The sequence below is a fragment of the Martes martes genome, assembly GCF_963455335.1.
Source record: "Martes martes genome assembly, chromosome: 4".
Lineage (NCBI taxonomy): Eukaryota > Metazoa > Chordata > Mammalia > Carnivora > Mustelidae > Martes > Martes martes.
In genome coordinates this window covers 187,460,926-187,482,517 of record NC_137891.1, presented here as the reverse complement: position 1 = coordinate 187,482,517, position 21,592 = coordinate 187,460,926, and the positions used below count along the sequence as shown (strand labels likewise).

The 21,592-nt window shown below is 55.0% G+C and overlaps 1 protein-coding gene across 1 annotated transcript in view; it reads right to left on the bottom strand.

Moving 5' to 3' along the window:
- NPHP4 (nephrocystin 4) overlaps positions 1-21,592 on the bottom strand; it is a 109,070-nt gene that overhangs the window by 56,920 nt on the left and 30,558 nt on the right. The window contains exons 7-10 of the mRNA XM_080802469.1: positions 19,921-20,057; positions 17,070-17,251; positions 16,059-16,185; positions 718-900 (exon numbers count right to left, since the gene is read on the bottom strand). Coding sequence (XP_080658595.1) covers positions 718-900; positions 16,059-16,185; positions 17,070-17,251; positions 19,921-20,057 — 629 coding nt within the window. The remainder of the gene's footprint in view (positions 1-717; positions 901-16,058; positions 16,186-17,069; positions 17,252-19,920; positions 20,058-21,592) is intronic.

The following is a 21,592-nucleotide window of genomic DNA, read 5'->3' as shown; positions in this document are numbered from 1 at the left end:
ACCCTGGCCCCGCCCCCTTTACCTGTCTTCTCCGCCAGGGTTCAGAGAGAACTTTATTCCAAACATGGATTTTCAGCTGTGGCTTGCCCTCCGTGCAAAGCTGGAAGGAGCTAGGGGCCAGCAGGCACGAGAAACCAGTCATGGAGACAAGCCCAGCTGGACGCCCAGTGCCCGGCGCCAACCACAGCCCCCGCCTCACACAAAGCCCACCCCCCACGTGTACACGCACAGCACAGAAGCGCACCCTGTTTGCACAGTGCGTACAAGCGAAAGTCACAGGCCCTCGGGCCATCTTGTAAGACTGATGTGTGAACGGGGATGTCCTAAGCCCCAAAGTAAAACCCGCCTTGGTTCACAGGTGACTGGGACTCAGCCATCACGCTTGTCTCTTAAGGGCACATCCATGACATGAAAAAATTCTGCTCATGGGGCGCCTGGGTGGCTCAGCAGGTTAAGCATCTGCTGTCGGCTCAGGTCATGATCTCAGGGTCCTGGGATCGAGCCCTGCATCGGGCTCTCTGCTCAGCAGGGAACCTGCTTCCTCCTCTCCCTCTGCCTGCTGCTCTGCCTACTTGTGTTATCTCTCTATCAAATAAAAAAATAAAAAGAAAGAAAGAAAAATGTGCTCATGACACAAGCTCTGGTTTTGAAAACGTATGAACTTGCCAGAAGCTCAGGGGCAAAGCCTCACACTCATGCAGCATCTGAACCACTTACCTCTTCCGAGCTCCTGCTGGCCGGGGGCACTTTATAGACCAGACGGTGCGAGGGGTTGGGCCGGATCCCACCCTGCAGAGATAAGGTCACCTTCCCGGAGCCGGCTTCCAGCACGGGGTTCCAAACAGCCCAGCGAATCGTGTGCATACACGCCACGCCGGACAGAGAGGGGACGGAGGCCGCCTAGAAGGGAAACAGTGTCGGTGCCTGACTTACACCAGACCCACCCTGCAGATGTCAGGAGGGAGCAGTGCAGCTAGGCAGCGTCACACAGGAGGAACCGGGGCAGGAGGGCACAACACAGAAGCTCAGAGGGCACAGAAGCAGCCGCCCACCTTGAGACCCGCCCGCCCCCCAAGCTCTCCTCTAGGGATCTCCCTTCCGGCTCAAGGCAGCAGCGGACTCTCTTCTAAAGACGGACACGGACACGGCCCTGCTGACCCCGCCTGTTCCCCTGGGGCTCTCGGTGTGGCTCTGTGAGCCCGCTGCCCGCTGCCCTTCGCCACGTGTGCTCAGCTCACTGCTATTAGGAAAACACTGGGAACGACACTTGGTGTTAGTGATGATGCAGGGGCCCGCAGACACTCAGTTTGCTATCATTCACGCGTATTTTCTCCAGCTACGTTTCTGCTCATAACAAACGGTACATTTCACGTATGTGACTCTTTGTGTGCCTGGGAAACCAGCCAGGCCCGATTCTCTGTGCCTTCCTTCCCCCGCCTTCTCTTTCACTGGCCAAGTGATGCTGATGAAGACACTAAGGAAAACCCAGGACTGAGGACAGGCCGTTTTCTCAAACACTGTTTCAAGCTTGACTCAGTGCGTTCTAATGGCACCACCTTCACGCGTTCACTCCAGGTTACGAATAAAGCCACACTCCAGGCCTGGAACGCCTGCTCAGCTGGGCAGTGAGACTTGCGACGTGGGTAGGTGCCGTCAGACACCCCAGCTCTGGCTGAGCCCCCAACAGGCAGAGGCCGCAGGCTCCGTGGGAGGCAGTTCGTCAGGGCTCCGGGAAGGCCTGCTCTGGGCTAGAGGCCACGGGGCCCTCGGCAAGCAGCGCAGACTGGGAGCCCAGGAAGGCACTTTCCAGCCCCAGGCACAGCGCCCCAACCAGAGTCACACTGAAACTGTCCAGCCCCAGGGGCAGGAGCCACCCCTACCTCTGCCTGCTGCCTGGTGCCAGTGGTAGGGCAGGAGGACAAAAACCTGAAGGCGGTAAGCGGTCCCTGGAGCACAGGCACAGCGCTCCTAACGCCCTCCTCATGGGCAGCAGCGAGCGGTCTGCTCCCCTCCGCAATGGGGACAGCAAAGGAATGGGGTGACCCCGTGTGGTCTCGACCACCAGCCTCATCCGCTGAGCCAGGCAGCCCTCCCCATTCGGGCCATGGGCAAGGGGAGCCTACAAGGAGGGGCGTTACGCTCCTGGAAGGAAGGGAAGCCTGTGCGCCATCCACGACGATAAAAGACCTCCTCCCCAAGGAGAGGAAAGGCTGAGGGGGGCCGCTGACACAGGCCATGTTGGAAGCCACAGGAGAACACCCGGCTCCGGCAGAGGAGCTGGGGCTCCCAATGGACCCCACCTGCTTGTCACAGCCAGGACATGACAGCACTCGGGTCCACGGGACATCGTCACACACGCACACGAAAGGACTCTGGCTGGAGCCCACCGCACACGGCTCCACGGTCAGCTAGGCCCACTGCAGCCGAGGGGATGTGTGCGCAGCACCCAACGTGGAGAAGGAAGCACACTCATCTCACCCCAGTCAGGCTGTCCAGACTGTTCCTCTGCCCAACGGTCTCCCGTCCTACCACGTCCTCGGTCATATGGGGAAAGAGTCCAGAGTCAGAGTCTGGCCCTGAATCAATGTCTCTTCCTGAGGCCCCCATCATAAGTGGACCAACCTCACTTCCGTGGGGCCTGTTCTGAGCCCAACTTCCGATCACAGGCTAGGCTACCGCGCCCTCTGCCCTGGCCACCCTGCCAGCTCAGTGAGAACATCCTGGAGGTACAAAGAACTGGCAAAGTAAGACGCCTACGCGTGTGACGCTGCCCAGCGTGTCCGAAACGTGTCAGGGCACAGACAACCCTGCTGCTCCCCATCCCGCTAGCTGACGGCGGTGACATCAAATGGTCAGAGGACAACAAGGGGACTGTAAGTCCACTGCTCTTTAAAAACAACATCTCTGGGGGCACCTGGGCGGCTCAGTCTGTTAAACACCTGCCTTCAGCTCTCATGCTTTCTCTCAAATAAATAAAATTTTTTAAAAAATCACTATAATTATATTAGCAAAACTGGCCACTAAAAAACACTCTGCAGATTCCAACATTGCTAGACTACTTTGTAAACAGCCATCTCCTTATAAGACCCAGGTTAGGGGCGCCTGGGTGGCTCAGTGGGTTAAAGCCTCTGCCTTCAGCTCGGGTCATGATCCCGGGGTCCTGGGATGGAGCCCCACATCGGACTCTCTGCTCGGTGAGGAGCCTGCTTCCCCCTCTCTCTCTGCCTGCCTCTCCGCCTACTTGTGATCTCTGTCAAATAAATAAATAAAGTATTTTTTTAAAAAACACCCAGGTTATTACGGGATCAAAAGTGAAATACGTATCCAAACTGTCGTGCTGTTTGTGCCAGTCCTTCTAGTTTAATCTTTCCAATTAGGTGATTCTGACGCGCAGTCCTCCAATTTCTCAGCTCCTTTGGTTTCCTCGTTCTCGATCGATAACAGCCCTCCCCGTGCGGAGTACCTGTCGGTTACACATATATCCGCTTCCCTTCACTTTCGTCTCTAACAGCTCCAACAAGAAGAGATGGTCCTTGAGTCACTGATCATTCCTTTGCCAAGATTTCTGCAACAATTAGGGCTCGGTGGCAATGCAGTTGCCATGTATCGGCCTGGGCTCTCTTCCACCAGGCTGGGCTGACACCTGCAGGCAAGAACCTGCCCAACCCTGCGCCTCGGATCCCCCCAGGCTGGTCCCCAGCTCTGAGGAGGTCAGGTGCATCCAAGCACCTATTTGACTGGTCAGCGTGACAAGGCTCCTCCTGCCGGTGAAGTCTAGTGGTTGAGATAAAGTCAGTCACTTCGTAACATCTTCTCCTGCCCAACTGGGTTTGCATTCATGGAAAAAAAAGGGGGGGGGCGGGAAGAGAGAGATAAAACCATTGAACTGTTCCCCATTTAGACTTTTAATGATAACAGCAAACAAGAGGCCGAAGGAGCACAGTGGAGTGCAAGCCGGGTTTGGGGAACGGAAGGGCCACACCAACATGCCCCAGGCAGAGCCCAACAGACAACCCTGATGGGGATGCTGTAACCCGGCTCCCTGCGGGGGCTCCACGCGGCGTCAGAAGGGCAGGTCTCCAGCCTAAGCCCTGGACGCTGCGACTGTGACGTGATTTGGTAAAAGGGTCCAGGCAGATGTAATTGAGTTACGAGATTAGGAGATCTAGATGATCCAGGTGAGCCCCAAATCCAATGACCAGTGTCCTGACAAAGCAGGACAGAAAGAGAGTGGAGACCGAGAGACAGAGGGAGGCCACATGCAGGCAGAAGTTGCAGCGACACGGCTGTGAGCCCAGGGGGGACCGCGGCTGCCCTGCGAGAGGCAGCAGGGATCCTCCCCTGAAGCCTCCGGGTGGAAGCCGGCCCCGGGCCGGGTGCAGGCGCGTCCAAGAACGCCCACCACCAACGCGGGCGGCCGGACCAAGGCCCGTCCTGCAGAGGGGCAGGCATCTGCCCGCATGACTGATGGGCACGTGAGAGCAGCCAGAGCTCGACGACCAGCAAAGGCCGGTTCCCGGTTACTCGTGTCCTAGCGGTCTCCGGAAAGGATACCGGGTCCTTGGCCACTGCGGCGCACTGCACAAGGCCCGAGAGCCTGCGAGGTGAAGGGTCAGGAGAGAGACAGGCACCCAGGGCCTGGGTGATGCCGCCGCACAAAGCAAAGACTCATGGGACAGGCGTCATCAGCCCGAAGTCGTCCTTCCAGAAACCGGTCAGTTAGATGCCAGAGCCGTTTGTAAATCAGACGGACCGTGAACGTGGCATCGGCTGCAGGCTAATTTCCTTCCTACACACTCACGGTGCAAAAGGAGACCCAACGACACACAATTACTCACTTACTCTGCCCCTGTAAGAGAGTACGTGCCGTTTAAAGGCACAGCAATCATTTGACAGACGGTACAGTCATTTCATTCTACCGAGTGGAGTCCTTGCAAACATACGCACGAGCGGTGACGAACGGGTGTGTGGTCTGAAGAAAGCACCATAAAGTGGGACAACGCTTCATCCTGGCTAAAAACGTCATAGCACTTTGGCCCTCAGCAATAAAGGTGGTCACTTGACAATGAATTAAAGAAGCAAAGGTGAAGTGGTCCTGAGCTTGGAGCTGTGCCTGGAGAGGGGGACAGGCGTGTGGCCTCCGGGCCTCTGGAGATGGACTGCGGAGCCCAGTGGCCTTTGCACGTGCACCTGCTTCCTCAGGAAAACCTGCCCCTCGCCTTGTTCCGCTTCTCGCCTTCTCCGCCTGGGTCTGACAGTGTCCTTGATGGCAGGGTTCAGGCTTGGCGGCCTGGTGTCCTTCCTGCGGGCACGGCCCTCCAGTCCTCAAGGCTGGTCCCCCACAGGTCAACAAGGGTCTGCACGGGTCTGGAGCAGCCGCTACTGCAGAGAAGGGCTGTGCGGGGCCAGTGCTGGTCCTTCCGTGAGGGAGGCCCAGGGGCCCTGGGGGAAGGCAGTTCTCTTTAGGACTCAGCACGCCCGGAAAGGCTGTCTGTCTGCAGCGGCGACCCACCCGATCCCAGCCCCCCATCACCCCCACCGCCCCCCCCATCCCAGCCCTGGAGGCATCGCCTTGGGAGGGGGAGAGGAGAGGGACAGGGAAGGGCGCAGGCAGTGATGGAGAGCGCTAGCACGCTGCGAGACCCAGAAGAAAAGCGGGGGGCGGGACTGGCCAGGGGAGCCTCTGCCCCGCGGAAGACAGGGTTTACACTGGGGACGTGGGAAAGGGGCACAGGTCCCTCCGATTGTTTCCTACAGCATGACTCACGTGTGAGTCAGTCATCACCTCAAAATACAGTTTAATTTAAAAAGCAGCGTGTGGTGTATGATAAGAGCTGTGGGAGGCGCTGGTAAAAAATGCTAATCGTCCACAAAAAACAGTCCGACTGTGAAGTGAGCAGAAGCGATGAAAGAAAACGTCCCGGTGACAGCAGCAGCGCAGAAGTCAAGCCCCAAGGAGTAAAGGCGATCAGCTGTTCGAGCGTTTGAGAGCCACATTTAAACCTCAAAAATCACTCCTGAAAACACAAGAACAGGTCGGAAAAAATGGAAAGACTTCCCTCGTTCTGGGTCGGGACACGGCAACGCAATCATGACATCAACACTCCCCACGTTCACTTCCACATGTGACACAATCCCAGCAGAAACACCCCAGAGCTCACCCCTGAGCGTGCGGAGAGACACACGCAGGGAGAGCGCGACGCCGGCAGGAGCAGCGGCGGGGCAGCAGCCACTCTCCCGGGGGACCCGCGCCACGGCCCAGGCACAGGGACACGCAGAGCGGCACACACTGACGCAGACACATGCCCGAGCAGAGACCCGGGGCGCCAGGAACAGGCACCGAAACCAGCGGCATGCGGGGCCTTTTTAGCAGGTGGCCCTGGGCAACAGGACAGCACAGGGTGAGCATAGAGGAGGAAGCACGATGAGCCCCCCACGGGAGGAAGGACAGGCTCTCTAACGACGACTCAAAGTCAAGTGCAGCATGAGTCAGTACGGGCCGATCTGACTGCAGCGGAAGAAGTTCTTTGTGGCCAAGAGGCCATGGGATGAAGGTCTGCATCCCCGAGGTCCACAGGTCAAAGCCCCAAGTCCCCGTGGGATGGCACCTGGAGGAGGGGCCTTCAGGAGGTGACTAGTCCTCTGAAGGCAGGGGTGAGGGGAACAGTGTCCTTGCAGGAAGAGGAAGAGAGGAGAATTCCCACCCCTATACACACACACACACACACACACCAGGGCACACATGCACGCACACACACACATACCAGGGCACGCACGCATACACACATGCACGTGCACACACGCACAGACACACACCAGGGCACATGTGCACACACACGCACCAGGGCATACCTGCATACACACACGCATGCAACACACGCAGTCACACACACGCACGCACGTGCGCGCGCACACCAGGGCACGCACGCATACACGCATGCACACGTGCACGCACACACATACACACCAGGGCACACATGCATACACACACAACACACGCACTCACACACACTTGCACGCTTGCTCACACACACACACACACACACACATGCACCAGGGCAATCAATGGCTGCAAGGTCTGGCCTCACCAGGAACGAAACCTGCAGCCCCGTGACCTTAGACTTCAGGCCCAGCACCAGGAGGGCTACGTGTCTGAGTTCACAGGCATTTCGTCACAGCCGCCAGAGCAGAGGAGGATGTGGCCAGAAACAGGCGCGTGGATGAAAACGCGGACGGCCAAGTGGGAGGGAGAAGGCCTCCGCACACTCCCCCGAGAGCGCGCGACGCCCTCCCTCACCGAGAGCGCAGCACGGGAGGAGGACCTGCAGGCGCACGCCAGGAAAGCGGGCGAAGGCAGGGACCAGACGACCCACGGACAACCACACGGTCGGCTCCTCTCACGGTCACTCACCGCAATGCCGCTTCGCCCCCTGACCCGAGCAGCAGACCCCAGAGCCTGACAACACCACGGCCGGCAAAGGCCACCCCCGGCCCTCGGTCCAGCAAGCCCTCCTGGGCACGCGGCACAAGGCCGGCAAGCGCGCAGACGGCAGCCCTCGCACCGCGTCCGACGGCGAGGCCCCGCCAACGGCCGGGCTCCGCAAACGCGGGAAATCCATGAGCAACTGTGCCGCACGATGGAGTGAAGGCAGCCGGAGAAGGAGGGCGAAGCGATCTGTGGCCGGCCTGGTGTGACAGCGGGGACACACGCGGAGTCAACCCCCCGCACGCTGAACGGGAGCCAAGAACACACACGTGCGTCCCCTTGCACACACCCACGCGCAGCAGCCCGGGAGCCGCGGCGCCGGTCCCCGCCTGGGGCTGGGGCAGTGGAAACGACGGGGACACAGAGGGAGCAATGGTCTTCTGAAACCACCTCTTGGCAGAACTTTTACTTTTAAAAGCACGTAAGTGTGCTACACATTCACAAACGAAAACTAAATCACTAAGGACGGGAGGGGAAATAACCACACAGCTGAATTGTGGCCGGAGTGAGCAGCAGGGCCACCCCGCCGGGGCAAGGCCGAGGGGCTCCGAGACTCTTCCAGAGCCCTGAACGCGGGCTGGGAGACCCGCCTCTCTCGGCAGTGACAGTGGAGTGACCCTGCACAGCGGCTGCCGTGCGGGGAAGGAGGGACGGCCACATGCCGAAGGAGGCTCGGAGAGCCCTGCCAGATGGCCCACGATCGGCAAGAACTCCAGGCCTAAGCCGGGTCTGTGCACACGGAGTGTGTACACGTGTGTGCTCACATGTGCGCGTATGTGTGCCTGTGTGTCTCCACAGGTGAGTTTCCCAGCTCTGCCCACCAAAATCAGAGCTGGGGAACGAAGACACACCTAGCACCCAGATCCAGACATGGACGCATCCCCTTTAAAGGAACCAGGGCTGGGCCGCCCAGGTGACTCGGGCAGTTAAGAAACCTGCTCTTGATTTTGACTCAGGGCACGATCTCGGGGTCCCAGGACCTGGCCCATATCAGGTTCCGTGCTCAGAGGGGAGTCTGCTGGAGACTCTCTCCCTTTGCCCCTCCTCCCACCTCTCTCTCAAATAAATAGATACATCTTTTTTGTAAATTAAAAAATCAAAATAAATGAATAAAAAGAACCAGGGCTCATCAAAAACAAGGAAAATCTGAGAAACTGTCACAGTCCAGAGGCACATAAGACCCGACGACGACCTGACGTGTGGCATCCCAGGTGGGGTCCTGGAACAGAGAAGGACTTTAGGGAAGGAAATTCAACTAAACCACAGACTTAGGTTGGTAACAATTTATTAATACTGCTTCATCAGTTGTGACCGATGTGCCACAGTAACAGACTAATAGCAGTGGAACTGGGAACGGGTGTGTGGGATCTCGTATCATCTACACAGTTTTTCCGTAAATCTGAAACTTTTCTCAAGGAAAAAGTATATTGAGTACAAGGCAGAGGTGGGAAACCACAGTTCCTCCCAGGACGACTGATGTCCGGGCTGGAACGGGGAAGATGCCAGCTGAGCCCAGGGCATCTCGCTCCGTCAGAATGTAAGAAACTGCTCCGAGAACAGAACATGACAGAGGACGTCACAAGGACACAGCCTGGAAGGACCGTGGACAACTCTGGGACAACCTGAGCACTTAAATAATCAGGGACAATAGTTTTTCTTTTTTTGTTGTTTTTTTAAATGTGTCCTTGAGTCCGTCCCAACGTGGAGCGGGGATCCTCACTCTGAGAGAGGCAGCAACGGATGCCAACCAGGGACGGTTAGGGGAGGGCCTTACAGGGTCTCCCCACAGACTGCCTACTAGCCACAAGGGCAAAACCACTAACCGTCCAGTGGTGACATCACACAACACCTGACCAAACTAAGCAGGCCAACAGGACGGGAGGGACAGCACACCCCTCTGACGGGGGACCCTGAGGGACACACCCGCCCCACTGCTGTGTCCCAGCTGGGACGCAGACGCTGACTCCATCAGGAGGAATCGTCACCAAAGCCAACAGGAGGAGTGCACGCTTTCAAATGTTTCTACCAGAATCTATACAGAACTTACCAAACCCAAAAAAAAGTCCAGTCAAGAAATGGGCAGAGGACATGAACATTTCTGCAAAGAAGACACCCAGATGGCCAACAGACACATGAAAAAGTGCTCCACATCACTCGGCATCAGGGAAACACAAATCAAAACCACCATGAGATACCACCTCACATCAGTCAGAACGGCTAAAATTAACAAGTCAGGAAACGACAGATGTTGGCGAGGATGCAGAGGAAGGGGAATCCTCCTACACTGTCGGTGGGAATGCGAGCTGGTGCAGCCACTCTGGAAAACAACACGGAGGTTCCTCAAAAAGTTGAAAATAGAGCTTCCCTACAACCCAGCAATTGCACTACTGGGTATTTACCCTAAAGATAGAAATGTAGTGATCCAAAAGGGCACGTGCACCCGAATGTTTATAGCAGCAATGTCCACAGTAGCCAAACTACAGAAAGAGCCTAGATGTCCATCAACAGATGAGTGGATAAAGACGCAGTCCATATATATACACAGGGGAAAGTCAGCCATCAGAAAGGATGAATACCTACCATTTGCATTAACAAGGACGGAACTAGAGAGTATTGTGCTGAGTGAAATAAGTCAGTCAGAAAAAGACAATTATCATATGATCTTACTCATACGTGGAATTTAAGAAACAAGACAGAGAATCACAGGGAAAGGGAGGGAAAAATAAAATAAGACAAAATCAGAGACGGAGACAAACCCTAAGAGACTCTTAACCACAGGAAACAAACTGAGGGCTGCTGGAGGGGAGGGGTGGGGGGACGGGGTAACTGGGGGACGGGCATGGAGGAGGGCACGTGATGTGATGAGCACTGGGTGTTACAGGCAACTGATGAATCACTGACTACCTCTGAAACTAAAAAAAAAATTTTTTTTTTAATTTCTAAATGGAAGGAAACTATTCCTATTAAAAAAAAAAAAAATCAGAAAAGCCAAAGAAAGGCTATGGAGCTGCTCTAGACCAGAGGCAGGAACTCTACCACCTCTGCCCTGCCCTGGAGAGCAATGCCGTCAGGGACACGCGGGGTCACCTGCAGGCTGGGACTGCGGCGGAGATTAAGGCCCCACTCGCTGCTGAGCCCGGCAGGCTGCGGTCCGCACCCACGGAAGGGCACCCCGCCTGCGGAAAGGCACACTGAAGCAGCTGGGGTCGGGGCCAAGACGTCTGCAATCACGCCCAGAGAGTTCGCAAAAAATACACGCGCGGACCTGCGTGTGCATATGGAGGACACAGAAAAGCAGACACGACCCACCAAGTCAAGACAAATCAACGTGGCGGGTATGAACCCGTGCATCTGGCGAGGCGCAGACCAGTAGTCCTAGTATTTCTGTAACTTGTCTGTAAGTGTGAAATCATGTCCAAACAAAGAGTTTTTAAAGAAATCATAAAAAGTCCTACTATGCCTTTTCTTTTTTCAAGAATAACGTTAATATGGAAAGGCAAGTGAGAGGCTGTGGAAAAATATTCGCAATCTATGTATCTGATTTATGGCAAAAATATATTGAAAGGAACTCCCATCTACCCAATAACAAAAAGACACACAAACCAAAACAATGGCCGCGTCCTGAAGGACGAGTAGGGATGGCCGACAAGCACAGAACACGTACTCACGCCTGGTCATCAGGGAAACGCAAATTAAAACCATGTTCACACCCAGGAGAAAGACTGACGCTAAAAAGACAGACGAAACCAGAAGCTGGTGAGGGCGTGGAGCCGCCGTCCTTCACAGACAGCCGCGGCACACACACTCAGGAGAAACGGGCCGTGCCTGGAAAGGCAGCGTGGATCTACCGAGGACCCGGAACACGGTCCCACGGCCCTCGGCAACAAGACGTGAAAACGTGTGTCCACAAAGACTTGCCCCAGAGCGCGTAGAGCAGCTTTATTTATTAGCTGGAGAAGCGCACCCACAGTAACATGAAGAAAGAAATTTGCAAACCACATTATCTGATAAAAGAGCAACACCCAGAACACGGAGAGAAGTCCTGAACCCTGCAACAAACAACAAACCACGCGACCCAAAACCAGGCAAAGGACTCGGACAGACACTCCCCCAACGAAGAGACAGGCCAGCAAGCTGGCGACAAGATGCTCGGCGGCACTGACCGCCACGGAGACAAATCCAAACCACAGCGCGACACCACCTCACCCCGTTCACAGGCCGGTTTTCAACAAAGCCAAACAGCGAGGGCTGGAGAGGCTGCGAGGCAAGCAGGCCCCTCGTGCAGTCGGTGGGAACGTAAACGGACGCGGCCGCTGTGTAAACCAGTGTGGGGCTCCTCAAAACACGAAAAATACAATGACCACACGAGCCAACAATTCTGCTTCTGCTGCCCAGGAGGGCCGAGTGGAGGGTCCCGAAGGGATACGTGTGTGCACGTGTCCGTGTTAGCGTTATCCACAGCGTCTGGGATGGGGAAGCCACCCAGGCCCACCAAGCGACGGCCGGATGCGCAGAACTCCGATGCGCGCGACAGCCATTCTCCAGCCGTGAGAAGGAAGGAAGTTCTGCAACACGGCACACGGTGGAAGGGCCCCGAGCACGCAAGTCCGAGTGAAAGAAACCAGCCACAAGAGGACAAATACTGTACGATTTCACAGGACGTGCCTTCTGGGGATGGACGAGGTGACGGCTCCACAGCAAACGTGAGCGCGCTCGATGCCACAGAACCGTGTGCTCGAGAAGAGTTAAGATGGAAAAGTTTGTGATACGTGCATTGTTTCCACGAGAAAGAAAAGACATCAGGGGGAAAAAAGTAAGTGAGAAAGCCACTGCACTATACCCTTTAAAACTGTTTTAGGCTGTGTAAATTTCTTAGTAAAATAAAATGTTTTTGAAAAAGAAAACCAAAAAAACAATTTTCAAAAAGTCAGTGAGTTGATATCTTTCTTAAAGCCGTAAGGGGAGCCCAACATTCAGGACAAAGCAGAAGGCCTGGCAGCAGACCCCCCTCCATCAGCGTCCACCCATGTGGCTCTGGGAGACTGAGGGCAGAGCCCGGGCTGAGTGGGTGGAAAGGCAGCCACGCTGTATGGAGGGCGGCGTGCTCCAGGGGACAAGCCAGGTTATCCTGAAAGAATTCCAGAAAACCCTCAAGACTTTTATATTTCCAAATTCTAAATGTTGAAATGTACATCATTTTCAGAATAAATCAAGGCATGGTATTCATGTGCCAAATACAGAACATCAAAATATTCAGCTCTGAGGACCAAGCACCTGGCAAACACTCCGATCTTTGTTATATGGGCTTGTTTTGTCAGAGAACATTAGAACGTACATAAATAATAAATTAGCTAACATTTACCTTCTAGAGATCTGGAAGTTATTTTGCTATGTGACTCCACGAAAAGGTCTGTTTTATCCCCTGGCAGGCCCCTGGGGATCTGCACTTATTCTCACCTAAAAACGCACCGAAGACTCTGGGTCTGGCTGTTTTTACAGCTGCCTTCATTCTGTGTCATTCTCTTACGATCGAGGGCGTCTGCTCTGTCAACGTTACCATCAGCCAGCACTGAGGGAGCCCACACCTCTCTGCAAACAGGCCGCCCGATGCGGGCACACTGCCCCCATGTACCCTACCTCCCAGAGGGGAAAAGTGCTTCCTTTGGCTCTTGGCAGCTAAGCCAAAGACAAATTACAAAGGGCTTTAGCTGTCCTGGCTCACTAAAAGGTATGCAGACTTCACAACAGATCACCAACAAGGAGCGTGTCTTCTCAGTCTTTCCCGTCCGTTTTTTCATGACTACCAAAATACTCAGGACCCAGAAACTTCTCTCGGACTCAGGTGACCAGGTAGAAACTGGAAACCCTCTCAGCCCGATGGTTTCTCCCCATCTGCCACTTGCAGGGGCGAGCCTCACAAGGGGCCTCAGGAGACAGAAGCTTCTGGCTCCTGGTCTGACATGCCAGTGACACAGGCCCATTCCGTTACTTCAAGCGTCAGGTATAAAAGGACACGAGACCTAAGGAACACACCTTGAGAACAGGTCTCGGCAACAGAGGCAGCATCCGTGAGGGAGAACGCGACGGCTCCCCTTGCGCGGAAGACCTGGCTCAGAAATCATTTTCCAAAGAAAAGCACATTTATGTTTTCGGCTCTTCTACTTTTGATTCTGTAAAGTACTTGAGAAGTGGGTACGCAGGCCGAATGGACACTGGGTGGCAGCGGACAATCTGCCTCAGTTTTCTGGTGTGACCAGGGCACCGCAGCAGCAGCCCCATCATTTCGGGACACGTGTGGACCGCTCACGGAGGCAGCGCCGGGCTGTCTAGGACCAAGTGACGGGGGCCGAGGGACAAGGGGCGGGAGGAGCGGAGGCAGGCACCCCGCCAGGTCCAGGCTTCTCTCTCCCTTCATATTTGAAATTTTCCATAATAAAAAAGTTAAAGAAGAAAAGATGATACGTGCCACAACGTTCACAGTAAGCACAGCAGACAATGACTGGAATTTGCCTCGAAATAAATCAAAACGGGATGTAGGAGATGGTGTGGACAAAACGGGATTGTGCACGCGGTTGGCTGAGCTAGCTGGTTCATTTTCCTATGCGGTCTGCCTCAGTTTACCTGTAACATGTCCACCATGGGAAGCTCTCTCACAGGGACAGAAAGGGAGAAAGACACTCGCAGGCGGGAGGCCAGTGAAGCGCGTGCTCCCTGACCGCCCGCAGAGGAACCCGGGCCGTGCTGGCTGCGGCTGACCCCCGCACCCCGGGCCACGTCCCCACCGACTCACGGGTACTCCTGGGGAAGGACGAGGGCCAGGAGCGCCCCTGCGCCCTCCCCTCCAACGTGGACACCCATCCGACTCAGGCCTGCCCCCGGGGTGTGCCCCCCCCCACCGCCGGCTGCTCTGCGCGCACGGCAGCCGTCTGTGTGGACCACCCCCTCGCGGCTGCACTGAAGAAGCAGCCGATGGCCATACCACGACACCCAACACCCCGTGTCAGGAGAGACCTTCGCGCCACAGAGAACCGATGAGCTATTACACGCCGCCTTCCAAAAGCTCCAAGAAATGGCAACACGCGGCGAAGCCACCTGCGCTGGGTAAGCGTTTCCGGGAAGGGTTAACAAATAACAACAGAGCGTCACGTGACACACCAGTTTCCGCGTACAGACCCCGTAACTGCGCACAAACTGTAATCTAGCGTTCGGAGGGAACACTCTCTCCAGGTACGCGAGACGCGGGGGCACCAGGCCCACGGGCAGCTGGGCCGACTCCTCCATGTCTCCTTCCCCGGGCAGCCCCGGAGTCCCTCCCTCCTGGCAGAGTCCCCCCCAAGCCCGGGGTGCCCACTCCACGCCGCCAGGCACGCTCACACGGCTGCATTCTGGCTGCCACGTCTGGTAGTAAATAAAGGAGAGCGGAGCTGCGAACGACGGCTTGACGGCAACGATGGGGACCGCCTGTTGGGCCACAATCAGGATGCCTGCCTCTGGATCTGCTCACCTGCTCGGGACTCCGGATCCTGCCGCCCAGAGCTGTGCACGGCAGAGGGCAGATGAGAACACAAAACAGCACCTCCACTCGGCACCGCCCTCCCCCTCGTGAGGCCCCGAGACCGTCCTCAGCCCTGGCCCTCCAGCAGCTGCGCCGTGACACTGGCCGGCCGGTCCTCAGGGCAGGCGCCTTGTCATCCTTTTATTTCAAATCAACATGTTAAATTGACATCTGCTTTTGCAAACAGAAGACCGAATCTTAAGTAAAGCCTGACCTGAGGTTTCCAAAGCAGCCCCATTAGTGATGTGAATGTCGCCTCTGTGCTACACGCTGAGCCCCAAGTAACATGGGGCTGAGGGACTCCAACCCCCGCGCCGTCCAAAGCCTGCAGAACTTTCGACTCCTCCAAAAACGTAACTGCTAACAGCTAGAGTCTGACCAGAAGCCCGGCCGGTAGCAGGAACAGTTGACACACACGTTTCCTAAGTAGTAGGAGTTATACGCTGTGTTCTTATAATAAAACCAGTTGGAAGAAAGAAAATGCTATTAAGGAAAATCATAAGGAAAAAATACACTTACATACTGTATTTACCAAAAAAATATTTTTTGGTTGTAAATGGCCCTGCGCAGTTCAAGCCTGTGTCGCTCAAGCGTCTTCTGTCTTCTTCCAAGTGAACCGTACAGACTCTTAGTTAGTTATGATACAGACACACCAAGTTCGTGGTAAGAAAACATGTATCACTGGTGCAGATTCAAGCTTTACTAAGGATCATATGAAAACCACATTAAAGTAGACTCACTCTTCGAAACACTTATCGATGCGATATGTGTGCATCAAGGCTATCATACATGCCTACTGAGCTACTGATCACCGTTGGCCAGCAGAACAGTCTATGACCATAAAGACGGGAAATGACTGTGACAAAGCTCTGCGACTAGGAAGAAGCCATTTCCATGATCCTGAGCCACACATGCTGTCCACACAGCTGATGGTAATTACACGGAGTTATTTAACAGAAACGACGTTAGTGGCGACTTTATTTCTCCTCAGGGCGCAGAGCCCAGGGCCCTTCTCACCTTGCCGTCCACTCCGGAAGGGCTGTTGAACACGTACTCAAGCTGAAAGACGATGGCAAACGCAGGGTGACGGACCATCTCAGGGAGTCGGAGGCGGCTTCTCAAAACCAGAGCCTGGTTTCCAGAGCTGGGTCAAGAACACGGAGCAGCGGCAGGTCAGGCAGGGCTCCCGCTGCCCCCTGCCCGCCGTGGGATGCTGTCTGTGCCCCCAACGATGCCACTGAGCTCTGCTGTGTGTCCAGCCCCCAAGGTAGCTTCCAAACCAGAGCCTTTCTAGGTGCCTCAATCACTCGCTCCAAATCGCCAGAGCTTCTGTCAGGAGGACGGCCAGTATGGCCAGCTCTCCAGGGAGGCTCGTCCTCCAGGGCCAGTCTCTGCCGGCTTCACACGGGGCACCCCTCGGAGCGCTCTCTGATTCTGACTTGGGAACACAGGACTGAACAGAATGACAGAATTTCCTGCCTGCTGGTTCCCCGCCATCTGTGACCCTGCTCGCAGGCCCGGTGGGAGAAAGCATGCCAGGGTCTCCTCGGACCTCAAGCAGCCACAGCGGGAGGTACCTGTCACGCTAACTCCAAACTGTCACAGCACACATCAGGACTTTTCCAATGGGACATCACTGAGGTCTGCTGCTAACACGTAGAAGTCAGCAAGAGGAAACAGAGGCACCAGGACAGAAGCCCCGGCGGATGAGTGCACACTTTCCATGCAAAAACAGCTCCACCTTGGGGCGCCTGCGTGGCTCAGTGGGTTAAAGCCTCTGCCTTCGGCTCAGGTCATGATCTTGGGGTCCTGGGATCGAGTCCCGCATCAGGCTCTCTGCTCCGCAGGGAGCCTGCTTCCTCCTCTCTCTCTGCCTGCCTCTCTGCCTAGTTGTGATTTCTCTGTGTCAAATAAATAAAATATTTAAAAAAAAAAAAAAAACAGCTCCACCTCACTTTGACCCCCAGCTACTGCACCCTCGTACCTCCCTGTTCCACGGGGCCACACCTCACACCCTGGGGAGCATACCTGGCCTTGGAGGAGGAGCCAACTTTCCTGCTGAAACTGGCAGAGCGCGTCAAGGCCACGTCCAGCTCAGGCACCAGCACCACCACCTGCGGCCTCTGCACGAAGCCCAGACCGTTGTGCACGCCCACGCACAGTCGGCGCTCCAAGATCTCCAGCGCGCTGCCGTCCAGCGGAACGTCCCCCTAGGAAAGCACAGGGCACACAAGGTCAGCCCCTGGGCTGAAGGGCAGAGGCTCCCAGGGGAGAGGCAAGCAGAGAGAGAAACTGTTAACGGCCGCCCCAGGCATTTCCGGATCAGAGGGTGCCCAGCGAAAATGAGTCCAGGCAAATGACAGGCAACTCCGAGAACCGCTGGCCTTCGGGCATTTTCTAGGCTGCTACGGGTTTCCTCACATGGCACGGCCTTCTCTGGGCAATCCACCCCAACGTGCCCTCCCCCCAGGTGTGGGGGAGTCCTCAAACTCGTGCTCAGGTTGCCACGGCTGAGCACAATTCCCAAGAAGCAGCAAACGCGAGCCACCAGTGCAGGAGCCCATGGCCCCTGAGGCGCCTCTGCCCGCCCCCAGACTCAGACTCCGGAGGCTCGGGGCCGAAGGGGCAGCAGGAATAGGGAGCGTATGGACGCAGTAAAATCACAAACCAATAAACACGGAATCTGCCCCAAAGTGATCGCTGGATATTAAAGTGTTTCATCTTCAGAAAAAAATGTACCGGCACTTTAACAAATGAGCAAGGACAGCCCTCCAGGCGACTACTGTTTATTAAATTATGTGATCGTGGCGAAATGATTCCTGAATCTTCAAGTTTTCTTCATGCTCATTAATCAAGCCGGACAGACCTAAAGCCAGCCTATTCGTCTCGGGGTAATGAAAATGGAGCGACAGAGGTAGCAGAGTAGTTACCAGCTGGACGGGAACTAAATACAAAGTAGTAAAAATACACAGTAAAGCGACTTTTATGGGAAAACGTAAAATCCAACAATGCTAACCATAAAGCACCTCCTCCCTCATGCAGTCCGCGCCAAGCAGGAAGAGCAGGGTGGGAGCCACAGCGGGACAGCACGCTCCGCCGGCCCCCTGCACTGCGCTCCTGTTCCGCACGAGACTCGTACGGACCACCTTGTCAGGAATGCGCAGTGGGCAAAACCAGTCTGTCTCATCGAGGAGTGCATGTGTGCACGTGTGTACCTATGAGTGTATGTGCACGCATATGTGTGTGTGCATGTGTGCGCGTGTGTACCTATGAGCGTGTGTGTGCGTGCATGTGTGCACGTGTGCACCTATGAGCGTGTGTGCACATGTGTGCGTGTGCGTGGATGTGTGTACCTATGAGCGTGCGTGCATGTGTGTGCGTGGATGTGTGCGCATGTGTACCTATGAGTGTGCGTGCTTGTGTGTGCCTGAGCATGGATGTGTGCACGTGTGTACCTATGAGCATGCATGGGTGTGTGTGCATGTGGGTCCATGTGTACCTATGAGTGTGCGGGCACATGTGCGGGTGCGTCCATGTCTGCACATGTGTACCTATGAGCGTGCAGGCACATGTGTGGGTGTCTGCATGGGTGCACGTGTGTACCTATGAGTGTGCGTGCTTGTGTGTGCACGAGCGTGGATGTGTGCACATGTGTACCTATGAGCGTGCATGTGTGTGTGCATGTGTGTCCATGTGTACCTATGAGCGTGCGGGCACGTGTGCGGGTGCGTCCATGTGTGCACGTGTGAACCTATGAGCATACGTGCACGTGTGTCACCAAGACCCTGCTCACCTCACACACTGCTAGGATGGGCTCCTGCTGACACAACCACTCACTGTGACCAACGAGAAGCGCAAAAGTCCTGCGATGGGCCGACCTGATGCACTTCGTTTGTGACCCCGTCCTCCTGGTACAGATACTCCACAGAGGGACGGATGATAGAGCAACGACCAGTAAGGAAAGCAGGTGTTCTTGGGGATGGCCAAGCACCGGGAGAAAGGAAGCAGGGGGACACCTGGACAGAGCCTGCTGGAGGAAGGGGCTGTGGCCTTGCCGCACACTCCAGTGGCCTGTCAGGGCGGTCGGGTTTGCACCAACACCTAAAGCCTGAGGGAAGCCACGCAAGGGTCTGGACACAGAACATACAGGAAAGTGAGCTACCGGTCCCAAGGCCAAGTGGGAACAAGCTGTGGCCCGTGACCGCCAAGAGTTTATGGCAATGTGTCGCGCAGGCAGGCAGAACTGGACCCTGTGACGGGGACCCCTGCCACAGAAAGCAGGTCTGCTGGGATAAAATGACTAAGACCTCTAGTCACGTCCTTGGAATGAGCCAAATATCTTGCTAATGCTTTTTGTAAATGCAGATTATTTTACTGGTTTCCTTACGCTCATTTGGTGATTTAATATACTTTTTTTTTTAAGATTTTATTTATTTATTTATTTATTTATCAGAGAGAGAGAGAGCATGTGTGCAAGCGCACAAGCAGGCAGAGTAGCAGGCAGAGGCAGAGAGAAAAGCAGGCTCCCTGCCAAGCAAGGAGCCCGATGCAGGACTCGATCCCAGGACCCTGGGATCATTACCCGAGCCGAAGGCAGCAGCTTAACCGACTGAGCCACCCAGGCATCCCGTGGTGATTTAATATACTTTTAAACGAAGGCTGCTTTAATATATAATGAAACTAACATTAGGGTCCCGGGATAACAGTACCTTCGTCCCACCAAGGCTAATACAACAGGCTAGGTGTCCCTCACGAGCCACTGAAAGAGGGAGCGTGCAGGAGTGCCTACCCGGGTGGCATCCAAGGCTGACAGCTTCCCCACCTCCAGCCGCCCTGCATCTCCACGGTTCAGAGTAAGCAAGTAAGTAAGAAACAGTACCTCCCGGAAGTGATCACTGATAAGAAGTTCCAGAAGCTCTTCCTCAAACTTCTCCAAGGAAGGGTACAGCGTGAAGAATAAATCGTCCAAGTACCATGTGACGGACTTCTGAAGGCGAGGCTTTCGGAGAGCATCCCCTGAAACAACGAGGGGGCTCATGGAGCGTGTCCGTGGGGATAGGACCACCAGAAGCATCCAGGGGCTCTCACCCACCGAGGTCCAGGCCACGGTGCTGGGCCCTCCAGGCAGAGAAGAGACCATAGGCACAGCACTCAGACCGAACACTGAATCAGAACCCACCTCTGTTCACACCGAGACGCCAAGCGGATTAAACAAGCCCAGATTTCATTTACAGCCCGATTCCTTCCCCCACCCTCCTCCAGGAACACATTTTATAATTCAGCAATCCAAAGAACACAGATTAGAGAATGCAGGGTAACATCTGTTCCTATCAGCTCGGTTTCCCTTAATCACTGACTTCCTCTCTAGCAAGAACACAGCCAACGATGCCATTTCTTATTTTTGTACGTTTACCTTGAACCATTTGGAAACATGCAGAAATACTCATGAGCACATTAAGCCAACAAGCAAAAACACCGTCTGGGCTGACACCACAAGAGAATAGTCCCTGTCCGGGGGGGCAGGGGGGGAATGCAGCCCTGACTGGGAGCTCCGTGAGGACAGAAGGGGACGGTGGCTCCCAGCACATGGCTCGGTGCCCAGCCCAGGGCAGGTGCACCAACACTCCGCAGTGAGGGGCATGGTCAGATCTGCACTGAGCCCCCCACTGGCTCGGGCGCCACGGCAGCATAAAGGCCAAGATGACTGCCCCCCCATGAGCACACAACCCAGGCTCTGCCCTCCTTGTCCCTGTCACAGCTCTGCTGCCCTCTGTCTCTTCCCAAGCTTTTACATGTAAGAATGAAGGTGCAAAGTCTTGGATTTTAAGAGCAGATTCCAAAGTCAGAGAAAGGAAACAAGTGCCGCGAGACTCCGTGCAGAGCGAACGGTGGTGAGGGCCCTCTGCCCTCCTGCTGGCGGTAAACCTGCAGCCAGAGGCGATCCCGGCTTTGCCTCCGCGGGCACCAAGACCCGTAAAACTATCCACTGCCACCTTCCGCCCCACTAATTCCACGTTCTGAACCTATTCAGCAAAATTAATCAAATGCAGAGGCAAAGCATTACGTGCAAGAATACTCATTAAATGTTATTTATAATAGAAAAAAAATAAGAAACAACCAAATGCTCACCAGTAGGGGAATGTTGAGCCAATGACTGTGCCTCCGTATAAAATGAGAAGGAGGGGTGCCTGGGTGGCTCAGTGGGTTAAGCCGCTGCCTTCGGCTCGGGTCATGATCTCAGGGTCCTGGGATCGAGTCCCGCATCGGGCTCTCTGCTCAGTGGGGAGCCTGCTTCCCTCTCTCTCTCTCTCTGCCTGCCTCTCTGCCTACTTGTGATCTCTCTCTGTCAAATAAATAAATAAAATCTTTAAAAAAAATTTAAAAAAATAAAAATAAAAAAATAAAATGAGAAGGAAACTCACACTGTCAAAGATTATTTAACGACTGAAAAATAATCACTACTGTAGATGAAAACAATACACCTAACACCATTATTAGATCACTTAATGCCAATTCTACCTGAAAACCTACGCGTTTACGTGTACACACGG